The sequence below is a fragment of the Candoia aspera genome, chromosome 10 (genome assembly GCF_035149785.1).
Source record: "Candoia aspera isolate rCanAsp1 chromosome 10, rCanAsp1.hap2, whole genome shotgun sequence".
Lineage (NCBI taxonomy): Eukaryota > Metazoa > Chordata > Lepidosauria > Squamata > Boidae > Candoia > Candoia aspera.
The window spans coordinates 15295097-15312077 of NC_086162.1; the positions used below are offsets into that span (position 1 = coordinate 15295097).

Consider the following 16981-nt stretch of genomic DNA (forward strand, 5'->3'; position numbering starts at 1 on the left):
AGCACTCCCTTCCCCCTTTTTTCCACACAACAACCCTGTTGGGTAGATGAGAAACAGTGATTGGCCCAAGTGATTCAGGAGCTTCCATGATTAAGGCTAGACTTCATGTTCAGAGACATTGAAAAGCATGTGCGGACTGTGGTTCAGCATAAAATTATGCTTGTTTGCTGGCACCTAAGTGAGATCCAGGGTCACAGTTTCAGAGGAAAGGTTTAAGAGAGTGGAGTAGGGATGGGGAAGAATGGGAAACCTCTGACCACGTTGATGCCGCAGAATCTCTCCCACCATCCTTCCCCCATGGCCACACTAACAGATTCTATGGGAAGACGTAGTTCAGAGGTTATCAGCACAGGCTCAGGAACGTGAAGTTCCCTATTGTTGGTATAGAAATAGCAAAAGGTCTTAGGACACCACATTTCAATCTGCACTCATCGTTCATTCACAGTGCCTGGTCAATAATTCCATTAGTTCTCTCTAGTGTGAAAAAAAGACACTGCAGAAATGCAGGGATCCTCTGTCTCATGGGGGGAATGCATATTTTGTCTGCATGCCAAAGGCATATTCTCTGAAGTAATGAAATTGGGCCTCTGGAACTGCCCTCCTTCTTTTGTGGACACATGCCACTCTGGGATTAAGTTGGGGGAGTTGGGGAGAAGAGGAGGGAAACAACTATTTTCTCCCAATTTTCAGAAAAACTCTGATTAGCATGAAGCCCAACTGACTAGTTAGGAGATGTTACAAAAATTTCCTATCTATCTTCAGAGCAATTTGTATTTTTAACATAAGGATCATGCAACCAACAGCTAACTAGATGGCAAACCTGTGCAAGGTGGTGTGGAATCACCTTAACCAAGAGTTTTGCACCCCAGACATGACCATGGGCTGAGAGTATTGGAAGAGACTTCTGCACAGGAGTAACACAAGACCCTCTTCCAACTATTGGGGCTGCCAAAGGAGGCCTCAGAAGAGAGACAAACTCCTGCCTTGGGAGGGAGAAGGCTGGGGAACTCTGGGAGTTGAAATCCACACATTAAAGTTGCCAAGTTTGAAAAACACTGATTTAAAATGTAGAAGGATAGTTCTACAAGGGAGAGAGGAGCAAAATGGAAGGCTGATTTGCAAGGATGTATGCCTGCCTTTTGCCTCATGAAGGTGGAAAGAAGTGGGGCTCATCCGGTGATTGCCATGTTATGAATATGGAACAACAGATTAGAACTGCAGTGTAGTAACTGGGGGTTCCCAGGGGATCCACCACATCTCCAAAAGATTCTCATGCCCTTCCACATTAAAATAAATTAATTTTTAAAACAGAAAGTGCTGAAACTTCACGTGATCCATAAATTTTGCAAGACCTCAGCTTTATGTGGGATCTCATGAGATTCCAGGGCCCATTTACAAGATCTTAGGACAACTTTGTGGAAATCCTGCAAAATGCCATGACGGATCTTATGATAAGAGCCCGAGGACTAAAAAAGGTTGCCTGCTTCTGTCATCATTGGAACTAACTTTAATGCCACAGAATTGGGCAAAATCTCCAGCTTGGAACAAGCTGATGCTATTTCAAAAAGAGACTGATAGGATAGTGAAGGCAGAATGGGTGAACATCAGTGGTTAAGATTTACAACAGCACCACCCCAAAGAAGCAATTCTGGATCCCACTGATCTGATGACCTTCAACAACAGGCGGCCAACAGGGGGCTGTACTTCTGGATGGGGAGAGACCTGCACCCCTTTACAAAAGGGATCCCAAAGAGATACGAAAAGAGTTTGTGCCCTGATCTTCAGCCACCACACCTCCCCTAGCTAGGAAGATGACTCCCACGTGATCAAAAACTTTTCCACATCCAGAGTTGAGAAGTTATCATCTCGTGCCATGTCCCTTTGAGTGGAAAAGGGGGGGTGTCATCTAAAGAAAGAGAAATAAAGCACGCTTGTCCAAAAAGACATCCATTCGGTTTTATCTTTTTGATCTAAGGAACGGTTTCTGCCTACAGAAGCATCTCCGTTTGGTCTTTGATGTTCATTTTGATTGGTTTTTCAGGGATTCCTCTTAGGGCCACACCGTCAGTGGGCTCAGGGCCAGAAATGAGTGGGACCCCCCCACTTTTTTCTCCTTCTCTTAACCTGAAAGCTGGGGTTGGAAGAGAACATTCTGGCTATTCATCAGAAACGGAATGCTTCTGAAGTGGATCTGCAGGCGATCACACAACGCCCAGTTTCAAAGAGGAAGCTGCCCAGAAAATATTTACTAAAGGGTGGAGGACATGTGACATATCTCAGACCCTAAAAAACCCTTCCTTTCCATTACCCACCTTTTATTTCGCTTTCCATTGGCTTTATGCCTTTACTCCTTTTCGTTATTGCAAGGTCCTGCAACCTACGGATTAACGCATTGAAAGCCATTTGCTCAGACCAGAAGCGTCCCAGATTTTTTTTTTTTTTTTAGAAAAACCAACAAACGAAACAAAAATCTGAAAAAAAGATCTTGCTTAGAAAAGGATTCTCCTCCTCTTCTTGGAAACAAGAATATATCCCCTTAAGCTTTGAGGGCTTGCCAGGGTGAACCAGTGACAGTACACAGGCTGGCCAGTAGGTGGACTCCTGAGCTTCTTTTGGCTCCAGAGTCTTTTTAAGCAGAAACTTCGATCACCAGAACCATTCTGGAGAAACAGCCTTTGCTGACATGTCCCAAACGGGTGCATGGTTCCTCTATTAGCTACCAAATGAAAGGCATTAACGGATGAGAAGGACAAGGGGGAGTCACTGTAGGTGTCCCTAAGCAGAGCTCAGGCAACACCCTATCTCCAGCAGAACTGACAATTGCCTTGAAAACGCCTTGCCCTAACTCCATTTATCTTGCTCGCTTGGCGTCGTCGCTGCTGCTGTTGCAAACGTTCCCAAAAGCCGGTTCACTGTAGGTGGGCAAGGAAGCAATTATCCAGAGCTAAAAAAGAACAACAAAAGAGCAGTGGCGTAAGACTGTGTCTCCATCTTGCAGCATAACATGCTTCGAAGACATTGTAGAAGCACGGACTGGTCTCAGAATGAACCAAGAACAAAGACAGACCAGGAACTATTTAGTTTAATATTCGTATGTTCTAAAACAAGGGCAGGGAGAAATAGGGGGATATAAGTGAGAATCCCGTTTGAAACTTTTACCTGTACTCCAGTTAATTTCTCATCTATACCACTAGAGCAGTGTTTCTCAACCATGAAAACTTTAAGATGTGTGGACTTCAACTCCCAGAATTCCCCAGCCAGCATGAAGTCCACACATCTTAAAGTTTTCAAGATTGAGAAACACTGCACTAGAGAAAAGGATGTCCTTGAAATCTAAGCAATGCTAAAGTAGAGTTTAACACCTACCACTGCTTTGACAGAAGCACCAACAGTGGCTGAGTGCAGACATCACGCTAACCGATTTTGTTTTGGCTTAGCATACTGTCTCCACTCAGCCCATATTTGCTTTATCAACACACCATGGTTTACTGAGCTATAAGAGCCCAACTGTCTTGGGTGAAGGAAAATGGGAAGCAAAAACACACTTTGCTCTTCACAAGCTGAAGACACCCTTCCCACTGTGTAAGTGGGGGGAAAACTGAGGCCCCACCACCCATACTTTTCTGCCTGCCCCCAGTCCCTCTTCACATCATGACGCTGGAATTCAGCAGCAGTTCATAGGCAGTTTTATGATCTGCAGTTTTTGCCTGGGGGGCAGGGGATCTTAATATAGGTAACACCTTAAGCAGCATCTTTGGCACTAAGATATTTATGGAGTCCTTGGTGCTCTCTGAACTTGGTTGTTTGCTTGCAGTCGCCCGACTCGGCAACATCTTCGGGGCTAGAAGGGAGTGGGGTTTGAATAGGCAACATCTGAAGATGTTGCCGAGTCGGGCAACGAAACGTCTGCAAGCAAACAACCAAGTTCAGAGAGCACCAAGGACTCCACAGTTCAACCCTGAGCTACAGGTATTCTCTTCTATTGGTACTAGGATATTTCTCGCCCCCCAAATGGTAATCATGCCTTTCCAAAACCCCACCACCAATTAAAATAACTGAAATGGGTTTTTATCTGCTGGGTTGAGGAGGCTCCGAGACCATTGCAAGAGACTGCACAATGGCACACAGGCCTGCAAACAGCACATCCCCAAACTGCCCATCCTCCACCCTAGGAGAGATGTACTTTCAGACTTGCAAGATTCTGTTAATGTACCCTTAAAATAAAGACAGAGCTAGCAGTTCTGGGTGTGCTTTTTGCAGGGACTACCTCGCCAGGCTGACATCTCATCTCAAAGTACATCTCTCCCCTTCGCTTTTACAGTCCAAGAAACTAGGGAGAGTCCCTTCTGAAACATTTGCCACACCCCCATTCCTTCTGCAGGCTCAGCTGTCTCTTATCTCACCATTGTCTAGTCTGCGGCTCTTCCTCCTGTCTCCCAAGGTCATTCCCACGTACCATTACATCTACTCGTAAAGGCAGGGTCCAATCATTCCTCCACTTCTGGAGAGTCAGAGCAATTGCAAGAATACCGTACCATTTGGGAAGAGAGGCCACTGCCCCCCACCCCAGCACCTGGGTAGGGAAGGCGGGAGTCTTCTTGCAGTTCCTCCAGAGGGCTGGTGGGGATTCTGAGTCTCAATTTATAAAAGACACTTACGTGTACAAAGGCTGTAGCTGCAGGTGTGACATCTTTTGGGGTGCCTGGTAGCCGTAGGAATCAAACCCTCCAATGAAATCAACTGTGGGGTGAAAAGACAGAGGGGCAATTGTTCTGACAAACAGCGGGACAAAGAAGTGGCCATGATCTTATTCAAAGGAAGTCATTAGAGAAAGTTGCAGTAAAACACCCAGCATGGTGGCTGAGGAATTCTGGGAATTGAAGTCCACACATCTTAAAGTTGCCAAGTTTGAAAAACACTGCAGTAAAGGAACAGGAGATTCCCTCTAAGTTGCCAAGGCAGATGTTCATGGATGAACCTCAGATTTTTTCTAACAATTGCTCTCTTCCCTCAATTATTGGTGTGCAGGAAGAAAATCCAGGTTAGGAGTTCTCACTCCACCCCCATTTTTTGTTTGTTTGTTTGTTTGCTTGCTTGCTTGCACTGATGGGCACATCAGAAATTTCAAAACCAGTCACTGAACCCTCAAATCACCAAGGAGCAGGTTGGATTTGCACAAACATGCAAAGCAACAAAGCCATTAAAAAAAATTAACCAAGGTTAACTCTAAGCCAGTTTAGCACTTTGTGCAAAGCCTCTGCTAGGCCTTGCTGGCTGAAAGCAATCTGGGGAACTTACTTCAGTGAAAATTACCTACATTGTATAGTAAAGGACCAGGGGCCCTGGTCTGAGGAAGTGTGGTAAGTCTACCATTCAGTTTTTTTCATGGCATCCAATTAGATTTACTGATTTATTTATTTAGCAAAATTTGCATTCCCTTCTGCTCCAGAGACATTGAGTGGCTGACATCCAAATCATAAAAACACAATGAAAAGCTAAAAATAGCAGAGCATAAGTCACAGTTTTAAAAAACCATCTCAGATATCACTCTTAATCTCCAAAGCCTCCTTACAGAGTCAGCTGAGCCGTTAGTTGTTCTGCAAAAGGACAGCAGCATTGGGTCCCATGGACTTGGGGGCAGTCTTCTGCAAAGACAAGTCACCTACTGAAAAGGCTTCCTGGCCCATCCCCCTTAACTGGCCAAGGAGGGGAATCCAGAATCTCCCCACATGGGTTAAGTGAAGGTGGGGGAAGATTGAGGAGTAACTGATCCTGAGGGTAGCTCAGACCTATGCTTAAAGGTCTTAAATAAAGGCTTAAATGTGGCTTAAATAAAATGAAGGCACTCAAGCCCTGCCCCACCCCAGTAGTGATAAAACAGATATTTTATCTAGCAAAATATCTAGCAAAATATACAGCAATGTTGATATTTTCCACCCATCTTCTTTTCTTTCTGTATAGTCTGAGCCTTTCAAATATGCTTTTAATGTATTTTCCATATTAATTTTGCTGCAGCCAAGGCTGCCATTTCATCTTTTTAATGGAGTGTCTTATTAGATCTGAAAATAAATCAATGAATGTCAAAAACCAAAGCTCTCTCAAAACCCATGGGGAGCGGGGAAAGAGGGAGAAGGAACACAGCCTTAAGAGGACCAGCTTTGGCCCACAGAGCCAGAGAGAGTATGTGCCAATGCTTATAATTTGCCACTCGTGAATAGGTCTTTTCATGTGTAAAGCTTATTAATAAAGTTCATTGGTATCAAACCACACAGCTCCCATGCTGTTAGGAGCCCCTGCCAGGATTCAAATACATGCAAGCCACTTATCACGTTAGATTGGAACTCCCTTATTTCACATCAAGGTTTTAATTTTCTGCTACAGCTGTTGGGACTTTTATCAGGCCATGTTATCAGCCTCTGGCTGGCAGGGCAATATGTCTGGAAAAATGGCTCAGGATTCAAGAGGAAATATTTATTTAATTTTTTTCTTGGAAAAGTCAAGGATATGGAAGAAAAGGAAAAAGTGAAAGAAACCAGAATGAAGTACAAATCCCACATGAAAAAGCATGAGAAGATGGTTTAATGGAAATTAATTAATGGAAAATAGACATACAAAAAGAAAACATGGCAACTGCTCAGAATGGTGTAAAAAAGATTCTATTCCTGAGTGTCACAAGAGTGTGTGAATTTATTTTAATGGGACGCTTGAAAAAGGATTCTCGATGGAGTAATGAAGTGAAAGAAGCTGTGGATGAGGGAAACGTATATAAGAGAATGAGTGCTGGAAAAAAATGAAGATGAATTAATCATATTGTATAATGTACACAGAAAGAACAGCTGCAAAGATTAAAAGAGGCAGAGAAAATACAGAACGATTTTGATGGAAAATAAAAATCGGTGTTGGAAGTGGATGAACAAGGGCCCTCCATCAGAGTGAATGAAATTAAATATAAAAGTGATTGAGATGATTTAGGATGAAGTAGAAGTGAGGGGATGCTGGAGGATATATTTTAGGGATCAAAATGGGGAAATGATAGTGATATGCTGAAGAGGGAAAAACTGAAGGAAATATGATGAATCAGAAGAGCTCAAGATGGTGTAACCAGAAAACTGTTAAAATAGTGGTTAGCTTATGGAATGTGTGTGAAGACTGCATCTGTCTGTGCCACACAGTAGGGCCACTCTTGTTATTGTCCCCCCCTACAAAGGAAAAAGGAACAAGAGCGAATGCTAAAACTACAGGGAGATTAGTTTGTTAAGTGCATCTGGGAAGGTGTTCAGGAGAATTCTATTAAAAGAATACAAGAAGTGACAGTGAGCAGATCTGGACTGGCCAGTCCTGGAAAAGTGGAAATCAGGAGAAAGAAGTGCCAAACAACCTTGCCTTGATTCTGTTTGTCGTAAGAGGAGGCAGAGAGAACTTCTGAGAAGCTTTCAAGACTGATGTTGGGGTAGGCCAGGTCAGGAAACATACACAGCAGGGAATCCAGGAATGCTACTTTATTTTTGAGGTTATAATAAGAGAATCTTGGAAAGCCCATCAGTTTCTCTCTGCTCCACTTTATGTCAAACAGAAACAAATCAGGGTTATTTTGAGGTTCTTTCTCATACTTTCCATTTTCCAAAGATGGAGTGGCCGCTTGTCCTTCCCTAATGGCTCGTCTATTCCTTCACCAAGGTCTTCTCTACATACCTTTACAGCTACCCTCTTTAAAAAAAATTGTTTAGCGTTGCTGGGGCAAGGAGAATGACCAGATCCGGGCTGCTAAAATTTGGACCGCCTTGTAACACTGACCTCCTAAACTGTAATTAATATAGATAGAATATTTCTTCTTCCTTTATTTGCAATGGTCTAAGTCATCTAAACCACAGAATGTCAAATCTCTTCAATTAATACTGTATGTATAAATATCACTGTACTGAAACAGCATCATATATTAAGATTTACAAAAACTTAGAAAGAAAAAAGAGAAGAAAAATTGGACAACCTTTAAGCAGCAAAAAAGTGGAACACAAAAAATTCTTTGCTGTCCTCTCACAGTTGACTGAATTCTTATAAATCTGGTAGCACCAGTGATAGACCACCTCTGCACCACTCTAACATTTCAGTCAGGGGCAACATGGCCACTTATTCAGTGGGGTAACTGGATACTTACAGCTGTCTTCTTCCTCCATAAACATTTTGCTGACATAGCAGGCGTAAACAAATCCAAAAAGCTTCAAAATACATGTTTGAAAAAAGAGAGGAACATGAATTAATTATTTGAAAGCAAGGAAATGCACCCTTCAGCAAGCAAAATTTAAAAATAAAATTCAGTCACAGATTTCCCAACAAAACACACAGATTGGCCTCAGAGCTAAATTCCAGACAACAGTTTTTTCGTTTTTAAATTTTTCTCCTCTCAGGCACCATATTTGTTCCCAGGATATCAGTGGTTTTGGCAATGGCGACCCTGAGATTTGTTCTCCCACGCCTGCCACTTTGCTCTCCTTAGCTGAAACTGGACTGGAGGTTGTTCATCCTCTCTGTTCTTGCACTATAAGCAAGTAAATAGCTAGTAAAGGGCAAGAACAAGCAAACTTTGGACCACGTCTCGGGGAGGCTTTAGAAACCCTTTGCTTTCCAATACCATCCAAATGGAATGGAAACTTTGTGGGAATGTGAGGGTTAAAATGGGACTGGGGCTGCGGACATGGGCCTATGTCTCTTGGACTCTGGCCCTGTGCTCTCATTCCAGGTTTTGCCATGTTAATCAGCAAGGTTTTTAGGGAAATCGGTCCAGGCACACAATGTAAGTAACATTGTTCTCACCATCACCCTGCTGGAAATGTCAGTCTTAATAGCTTTTCAAAAACCTAGGAGGATAAGGGCTGATCTGAACTTCAGGGGAATGTTATTCCAGAGAAGACAACGACTGACAGAGTGATACTGGTGATACAATATTTTACTTTACAGAATGTCAGCTTCCCATTTAATTTTTTAAATTAAAATATCTGGGGTTTTTTTTAAACTAAAAAAATGGCAGAAAACCTGAAGAGCACAAAGGGAGGTGACCATGTTGTCCATATTTGATATCTTCTAGATCAAAAGGGGATCAGCAGCAAACTTTTTTTTTCTTCAAACGGGTGGGAATTCTGCAACAAAAACTGGCAGAATAATCTTTTACTGCCTCATTTTTTGTTTGTTTGTTTTAACAAGCGATGGAGAGGAAGAGCCAACTGAGGAGAGATACTGACACCACTTACCGCAAGGAATATTTGCATTGCGCTGCTCACCACCTCAATATACTGATAATCAAGCAAGCATCCAGTGACTGTGATGACGTGATGGTCTTCTAAGGCCAGGTTGGAGTTGATCACTGGGATCACCAAGCAACCAGGACCATTCTCCATCCACCACGAGCGATGCAATGACGTGTTAAAGGTCATGATGAAGTCTCGGTCCTACAGAAATGGGAGAAAGATGAATTCAGATTGTGATGTTTGGACCACTGTAAAGATGAAGAATCCTTGTGTATTCAACAGCTAAAGGAAGACCTACCTAAAATCTAAATCAAAGCACATTATCTTCTCATCTGCCTCCCTTGCAATATGGCAGTCAAAGGATTTGAGAAGAGAGAAGTGATTAGTCCCAATGCCATGTGAAACTTCTGGGAGGACCTCTGCTATGTTGAAACCTACCGAGGAATTTCTCATAATTTTTGTTCTTTGCAAAAAAGGCTTCAGTCTTTCTGTCTTATTTTCAAGAATTTATTTCCAATTTCTCTTTGAAAGTTTTGAAGTCTCCCTGGCCGTCCACACTTACCAATTTGAAAAACCCTCATGGGAGGAATTCCCCCCTGATGTCTTCCATTAGGAGTTAAGCAACCGTGAGAAGTCAGGCAAGCTACAGACTACCAGAGAGAAGATGGTGCAATGAAATATGGGGCATTCACATACCGTGTGGTCATCCCGTTACTAAATAAGTGCATTCCATCCTTAAGAAATTTATAGAAATCTTGAAAGAAATCTCAAACACAAATTCTCTTTCATGAAATTGAATAAGAACTGGCAGGGAAAAAATGTAGAGCAATTTTCTCCATGACGTTGCCCTGAAAATCTGATGCAGTCCAATACAAACTGGACCACAACTCCTATCAGTCCCAGCATGCATGACTGAGAAGCAAAAGTGATGATAACTCAGGTTTAGAACATCTCTAGGCACTTAATCCTCATTTAGATATTTGCTAGGGTACAAGAAGCCAAGCCTTCAACAATATGGTTACTCCTTATTAATAGAATATATAAACAAGACGACTGGCAAATATCAGTATTACTATGGTATTTGGGCACCAACCAGAGAATTCGACAAACGTATAAATATTTGACAAACATGTAATCCACAGGCTCAGACCAAAACGGGAAAGGAGCCAAGGATGGCAACACACACAATTATTTGAGAACCAGCCAATCAGCTCAGCTTGCAGACTTTAATGTATAATAGTCAAAACCGGGGAGAGAACTAATGCGCCGTAGGCATGATGATGCGCTGTAGGCATCTCTTGCTCCTTTAACACTCTTCTATCTCCTTGATAGTGAATAGTGAGGCTACATAGCAGCATCTAGTGCAGCCTTCCTATCTCTGGAAAATGATGAAAACCCTCTTTTTCATATGCATCGCAATCTGATCCTGATTAACTTGCAGTGGGAGCAAGCTTCCATGTTAAATATTCTTGCAAATATTTCCCCCCTTGAAACGAAGGCACACTCATCTTTTCTTGTGCCGCAAAACTGGAAAACTCCAGACAGCTACATTCTGATTTGTTTATGGGCTTGAGAAGTAGGGCCTGGAACTGTCCATTAATATTTCTTGCCCACCCCTAATTTAAACTGCTGTGTCACCCTCAACCCACGGGAGACGATAGGACATACTGCTCTAGCCCCAAAGTAGCAAATTGGTTCGGTTTATTTATTTATCACATTTGTCGCCGCCCGTCTTTCTGGTTACTAAAAATTGTCCCACTGAATTATATGGCATAGTGTTTGTTTAAATGATGATGATGATGATGATGATGATGATGATAACAATATTAGTAAAATAAGCAATGGTTTTTAACAAGTTGTCCTTGGAATAGGCCAGGGTTGGAATAGACCAGCATGGCTGGCTGGGGAATTCTGGGAGTTGAAGTCCACACTTCTTCAAGTTGCCACAGTTGAGAAACACTGGAATAGACATTAGAAGAGGCATTCCCCATTCTACAAAGAGGCAGAGATGCCTCATTTCCTAAAATGAGGGACAATACGAAATCCATGACTCTATATTGCCTATCCCTGATAAAAGCGTGCTTTGAATTCAGAACGGTTATCTCCTTGGAACACAATTTAATAAGGGAAGAACATCTGGATGAAACCGACACCACCACCACCACCACCCCTGCTGCATTCATACTGCTACAGCACAAGTACAGCCTGGTTTTAATTTCTTCCATCCCAGTCCCCATCTTCCCTTGTGGATCAACCCATCTGTTTACAAACAGAACCACTTCTGCCAATGTGCTGTGTGAGCACTGCATTTCAAACAGGGATTTGCCATTACTTGCAAAACCTGTGCGTTCCATAAAAGAGAAACGCCCCAGCGAGATAGGGAAAGAACACACAGCCTGAACACCTAGAGGCCAAATCCTCATTTATTTATAACACGGAGCAACCCAGCAAGTATCCCAGCGCTCTCCCAGTATTGTGCCAATTCTACTCTGCAATGTCAGCGCTGGAAGAAGTTGCTGGTGGGGGGGTGGGGGAGGGTAGGGAGGAGAGATTATTTGAAAGGAACATGGCAGCATTTACAACATGTGATCTTCTCCTGAATTCTAATCTCTATCCCATGGAGCAATTCCAGCTGGAAAGGTGATGGATGGAAAGCTGTTGGGTGGACCAATGGCTCGAGAAGGGCAAATTCTGGGTGTGATTAGAGAGGTAATTACCTGTGAAAGGTGTCCAACTTCCAGGTAGAAGCAGATGATGAATGCATTCCAGCCAACCCAGAGGATGAGCCACACAGCATACTGTGGGGGAGAGAAAGGGGAGGGTTGAACGTTAAAGATGTTCAATGGAAAAAGCTGTTCAAACAACTGGAGATCCCGAAGGTGTATGCTTGTTCTCCATCACTCTGCCCCTAAAACAAATCCAGCAGCAGAAACACCCCATCCATTGAAGTCATTTTTCTCCTACTAGCAAAAGTTGGCACCTGCAGACTTAAGCTTATGAATCTTAAGGAAGATGCCTAACACAAGTGGATCTCCTTAATCGTTAAAGCCTACCTTCCAAAACCAGAGTGGGTCTGGGCATTATACTAAGCCATGGTTTGCTTAATCATGTTTTATATAATAAACCACAGTTGGTTGAGTTTATGCAATACACCAAGTTATCAATCAAAACTAGAATGCTGGGCTCTCACTGCAAGCAAAAAACAAACCAAGTGAACAACAGCGAGGCATATCATGCTGTATTAATCAATTCTTGTGAGTTACACTTTTGAAAAGCTTTGGAGAATGTAAAGAAAGTGGAGGTTGGTTAGTTGCTGTTGAAGGAAAAAAAACATGGATCTACCTGTGGTAGACAAATACAGATTTAGGAATTTTCATAGACTAGACCCACCTTCTTCAATCTTCTTTAATAGGACTTTCCAGTTGTCTATATTTTTAATTCCAACTGTATCAAACCTATGTGCAGGGGTCTTGAGGGGGCTGTCAAAAAAGTCAAGGTGGTGGCTGCACCCATATGATCAAAGCCCCACTTTGTTGTACAAATAATTTTTTTACATGTATTATGTGACGCACATAAAAAGTGTTGGGCTTTGCTCGCATGGCTGGCATGGTTAAGGAACGCTGGCCTACTTCCTTCTCTCATCAAAGTAAGCAACGGTGTGCGTATACACAAGACAGAAACTTTAACACAATATTGCCATATTCCCGTCATGGTGCACTCTATGTGATGGTTATGATTATGGACACTACTGGCCCACATTAGGTTCCTATCTAATAGCTAGTTGGTATTACAGATAGTCCTCGCTTAGGACCACAATTGGGACCGGGATTTCCATCTTAAGTCATTGTGGTCGTAAGTCACCATGTGACTGAACCCAATTTTATGACCATTTTTACGGTGGTCGTTAAGCGAATCCAGCATCCCCAATGGGCATTTTTTGCTGGAAATGGCAAAAAACATTGCAAACACAATCACATGACCACAGGATGCTGCGACTGGTCTTAAATGTGAGCTGGATGCCATGCGCCTGAAATGCAAGCATGTGACTGTGGGGGAAGGGGGGTGCAACATCTGTAAGTGCTTTACAGTCCGTAAAACAGCCATTCCAAGGCCGCTGTAACTTCAGACCATCATTAAACAAATGGTCATAAGTTGAGGACTACCTGTCATCAAATGATTCTCAAACTGTTTTCTTGAGAGGGCTCTAAAAACACATCATTTATCCAGGCTTTTAATTATCAATTATTTTAATTTGGATTGAAATATCTCTGATTGGATGTCTAGTTTTATGCATTCATGGTGCTGAGAGACTGGCAGTGGCAATATGATAGGTTTAATGCATAAATCAACAAACCAGTGCTTCATTTCTAACCCTGTTCTGGAAAAAGAAGCAGAGAAAACACAGAGCAGGACTTGATACCTACCAGCATGAGGTATCTGGATCTGTACTGAAGGGTGCCAAAGACACCCAGGATGACAGCCATAATGTGTAAAAAGTTGGCCAGGATTGGCAACCACTGATAACCCAGGAAGTCAAATATCTGTCTCTCCAGGGCGGCAACCTGCAAGAGACCATAAAGGAAGACAAAGAGTTCTTCATTGCACAGCATTACACGGAATAAGAAAGCAGCAAAGTCTACCACAGAATTAATAAGATACCCTATGGGCTATTAGTCACAACTGACAGGGATGTTGGCATGATTCATTGGCTGCTGTCACAGAAATATATTCCAAAGCAGGGCGATTTATTAGGAATCATCACAAACCAAAGAAGAGGGTGTTTACACTGGCAGATTGCACAGTGGAAAGGACCACAAATGGGTCAATACTTCAATTGCCAAGAGCAGCAGCAGAAGCTAGTGTCTTTTGTGAAGTCTTCCAAAGTGGTAAACCTCTATACTTCCCCAGGAGCTTGTTCCTTTGAATCCAAGACAACTTATTTTAGGAACATAAGCTGCTGCTCAGGATGGGTGTCATTCATTGGCAACACCGCTCCATGTTTCTCTGATCCTATTTGGAAAAGCATGAATTGAGCTTGGAAACATAAAGGTTCTCGTTCTTTAGGCCATGGCAGTCATGACTTGAATTGACAACTCAAGGATTGTACGCCAGGGCTATAATTTTTAAAAGGTGAGGGGGTGGCTGTGATTTGGTGAACAAAGAGGGGGTCCAGGTCTAAATGGACTTCACTGACAACCTTCCCATCAGGATAAATTAAGTAAAATTCTCATCAGGAGCATAGCCTTCCTGCACTTATACAGAGTGATCAAAGGATGTGCATGAATATCTTGTCTTTCACCGAACAATCATCTCTTGAGCACTCTACTTCACATTTTAAAATTTGAACTTTAGGGAACTCTTCTCACAGGACATTCTCAAACTGAGAAAGGCAGGCAGCCAGAAACGTGTAAGAGAAATCAGCCAGGCCAGTATTCATACCCCCTCCCGGTCCCAATCATCAAGCCAGCTCAAAAACACATCCAGGAAAAATTTGAAAACAAATTCTCAAGCATTCTGAAAATAGGGTTGCAGCCAAACAAAACCACTTTCACAGAGGAAGCAAGTTTCTGAGATATTCAAGGCCAAGTTCAGCACAGCAGCAATTCTGATGCAAGTGCACCATCCATAAAGCAGTATTTTCTGGGGTTGAGGGTTTACATCGGAAGTCAGATGGGACAGAAATAAACCTCAAGTTGAACAGCAGAGAAGGAAAACCTTGATAAGATAGGAATACCCCTGGATGATTGGTGGTTTGGCTAGTTCTCTCAAAAGCTTTCATCAGAAATTGAAAACAAGGCAGATTCCTTGAATTCAGGCCAACGTTTCACTGCAAGCCTCTGAACTAAACCACACCTGTCAGCAGGGATCCTGTCTCCACATTTCTTCCCCTCCCCTCCCCACAACTCTAGTTTAAGCATGACAACCCTCATAAATCACTTGTGCAAGTAACTTCGCCTTCTAGATTAGGCTAATTGGCTTCTTAACGGTCCTTCTGAACACAGGCCACTGTATGCCCTCCAATTCCAGAGTCCTTTGAAGCAAGAGCCAGTGTGTTTCCTTGGTGGACCTTCCATTTCCTTGAGATGAGACCAGTTATGAATCATGTACTCCACCTCTGGGGGCCTAGGGCAAAAAAAGCTGGCCATTAATCTCTGACACCACAAAATGGTCTACCATATTATAGCTTTCCACAACCGTTGCTATTGGAATACAGCTCCCATCATATGTGGCTCTGTGGGGATCCGGTCTAGTGAGAGTTATAGTCTAACACATCTGGTAAATTGCTGCTTCAGCACATCTGGGAGACCCCAGAATGATGAACAGAGTCAGAAGATCATGAAATGCTATGTCAGTTCCAAGCCAGGGCCTGCTTCTGCTTACAGCAACACAAAATAATCATTAGTACATAGAGTATTAGCAGAGTTGTGAGATTATCTAACATTGGAGGTCAGGGGCAAAGGGAATGTGAGATTCAGAAAGCAATAAAATGTTAGCATCTCCAGATAACTGTTGACTTCCTTTCTAACTCTGCAGCAGAGAGTGCAGGCAAGTGCATAACTTGATTTCTCATTGCTTGGAAACTGGCAGTTGCACATATAAATAGAATCCTGTGGAAAATACTATCAGAACATGACAATGGGTCAGTGGTAGTAGGCAGTGTTTCTACAGGTGCTGGATCTGGTGAGCTGGATCTAAAGGTTTCCTTCCTCTTCTATCCAATCCACCAGCCTGTTTCATGCATCATGCTAAATTGTAATATGGTTTGTTTGATTTTGGCTTAGTAAGAAATGCAAAGCTATTATGGCTTATGACAGACCAGTGCATGATGGCTTCTTGGTGAAACCCAGTTTAAAGCATCCTGACTTAGGGACATTTGAAGAACTATTTTTACTCTTATTGCTGGGGAATGATGGATGTTGTTATCACATGTGGAGAGCACCAGCTCAGAAAGGGCTATATGGTACTTCAATTGTTCTTAAGCCTTAAGTCTGCCTTCACTGGCTTGGTGGCTTCAAGGAGACCTTGGGAGAACCAGCTTTGCAAGAGGAAAGTACTAAATTCAATCCCTAGTATCTTCAGGTAGGTCTAGAAAAATTATTACCCAAGATCCTGGAAAGCCACTGACAGTGAAGGCCTTTGAGATACCTCATCTGGCTACTCAACATTTAACTAACCCTTTGTGCAACACTACACCTCTTTATATTCCAAGTCCACGTGACTATCACTGCTGAGCACCAAAACAACCTTGAGATTAATTGCATCCCAGTGGGCCATTATCCTTGAACTATGTGATTTCATTTGCCATATGCCTTGGGCTCAGTGGGGATTTCATTTAATTAAGCTGCACCAGAAGTAACATTTCCAAAACAGTGAAACTTCTGGTAACACCACGGAGAGTCCGTGTGCAATCTTGGGTTCGCAAGATCTCTTGTCTGTGGGAGTAGTATTAACCATCAATTTTCTAGAGTTTGGGCAACACATCTACAAGGGAAGGAGGGAGGGAGGAGTGTGAATCCAGCAGTTCCCCAGACCTCCTCAATGAGGAAATAAGGCTCCAGGGCAAGAACGTGTAAAAAGAGTGAGATGCCATCTGTACATTTCATAACACCTTGATTCTCTCTTCAGATCTGAGCTCTTGGAGAAGTTCAACAAGAGCCTCCTCCAACCTGGTGCCTCCAAGTTGGACTTCAGCTCCCATCACCTCACAACAAACAAAGCCAATATCCAAACTGGCCAAC

At 42.8% G+C, this 16981-nt stretch overlaps 2 protein-coding genes across 2 annotated transcripts in view; one reads left to right on the forward strand and one right to left on the reverse strand.

Moving 5' to 3' along the window:
* Positions 1–16981, forward strand: part of ZCCHC17 (zinc finger CCHC-type containing 17) — a 118839-nt gene that overhangs the window by 54966 nt on the left and 46892 nt on the right. The gene's annotated exons all lie outside the window — the stretch shown is intronic.
* Positions 1331–16981, reverse strand: part of NKAIN1 (sodium/potassium transporting ATPase interacting 1) — a 30953-nt gene continuing 15302 nt past the window's right edge. Inside the window, exons 2-7 of the mRNA XM_063312114.1 lie at positions 13667–13804; positions 11960–12040; positions 9246–9443; positions 8156–8216; positions 4659–4740; positions 1331–2944 (exon numbers count right to left, since the gene is read on the reverse strand). Coding sequence (XP_063168184.1) covers positions 2935–2944; positions 4659–4740; positions 8156–8216; positions 9246–9443; positions 11960–12040; positions 13667–13804 — 570 coding nt within the window. The 3' untranslated portion in view covers positions 1331–2934. The remainder of the gene's footprint in view (positions 2945–4658; positions 4741–8155; positions 8217–9245; positions 9444–11959; positions 12041–13666; positions 13805–16981) is intronic.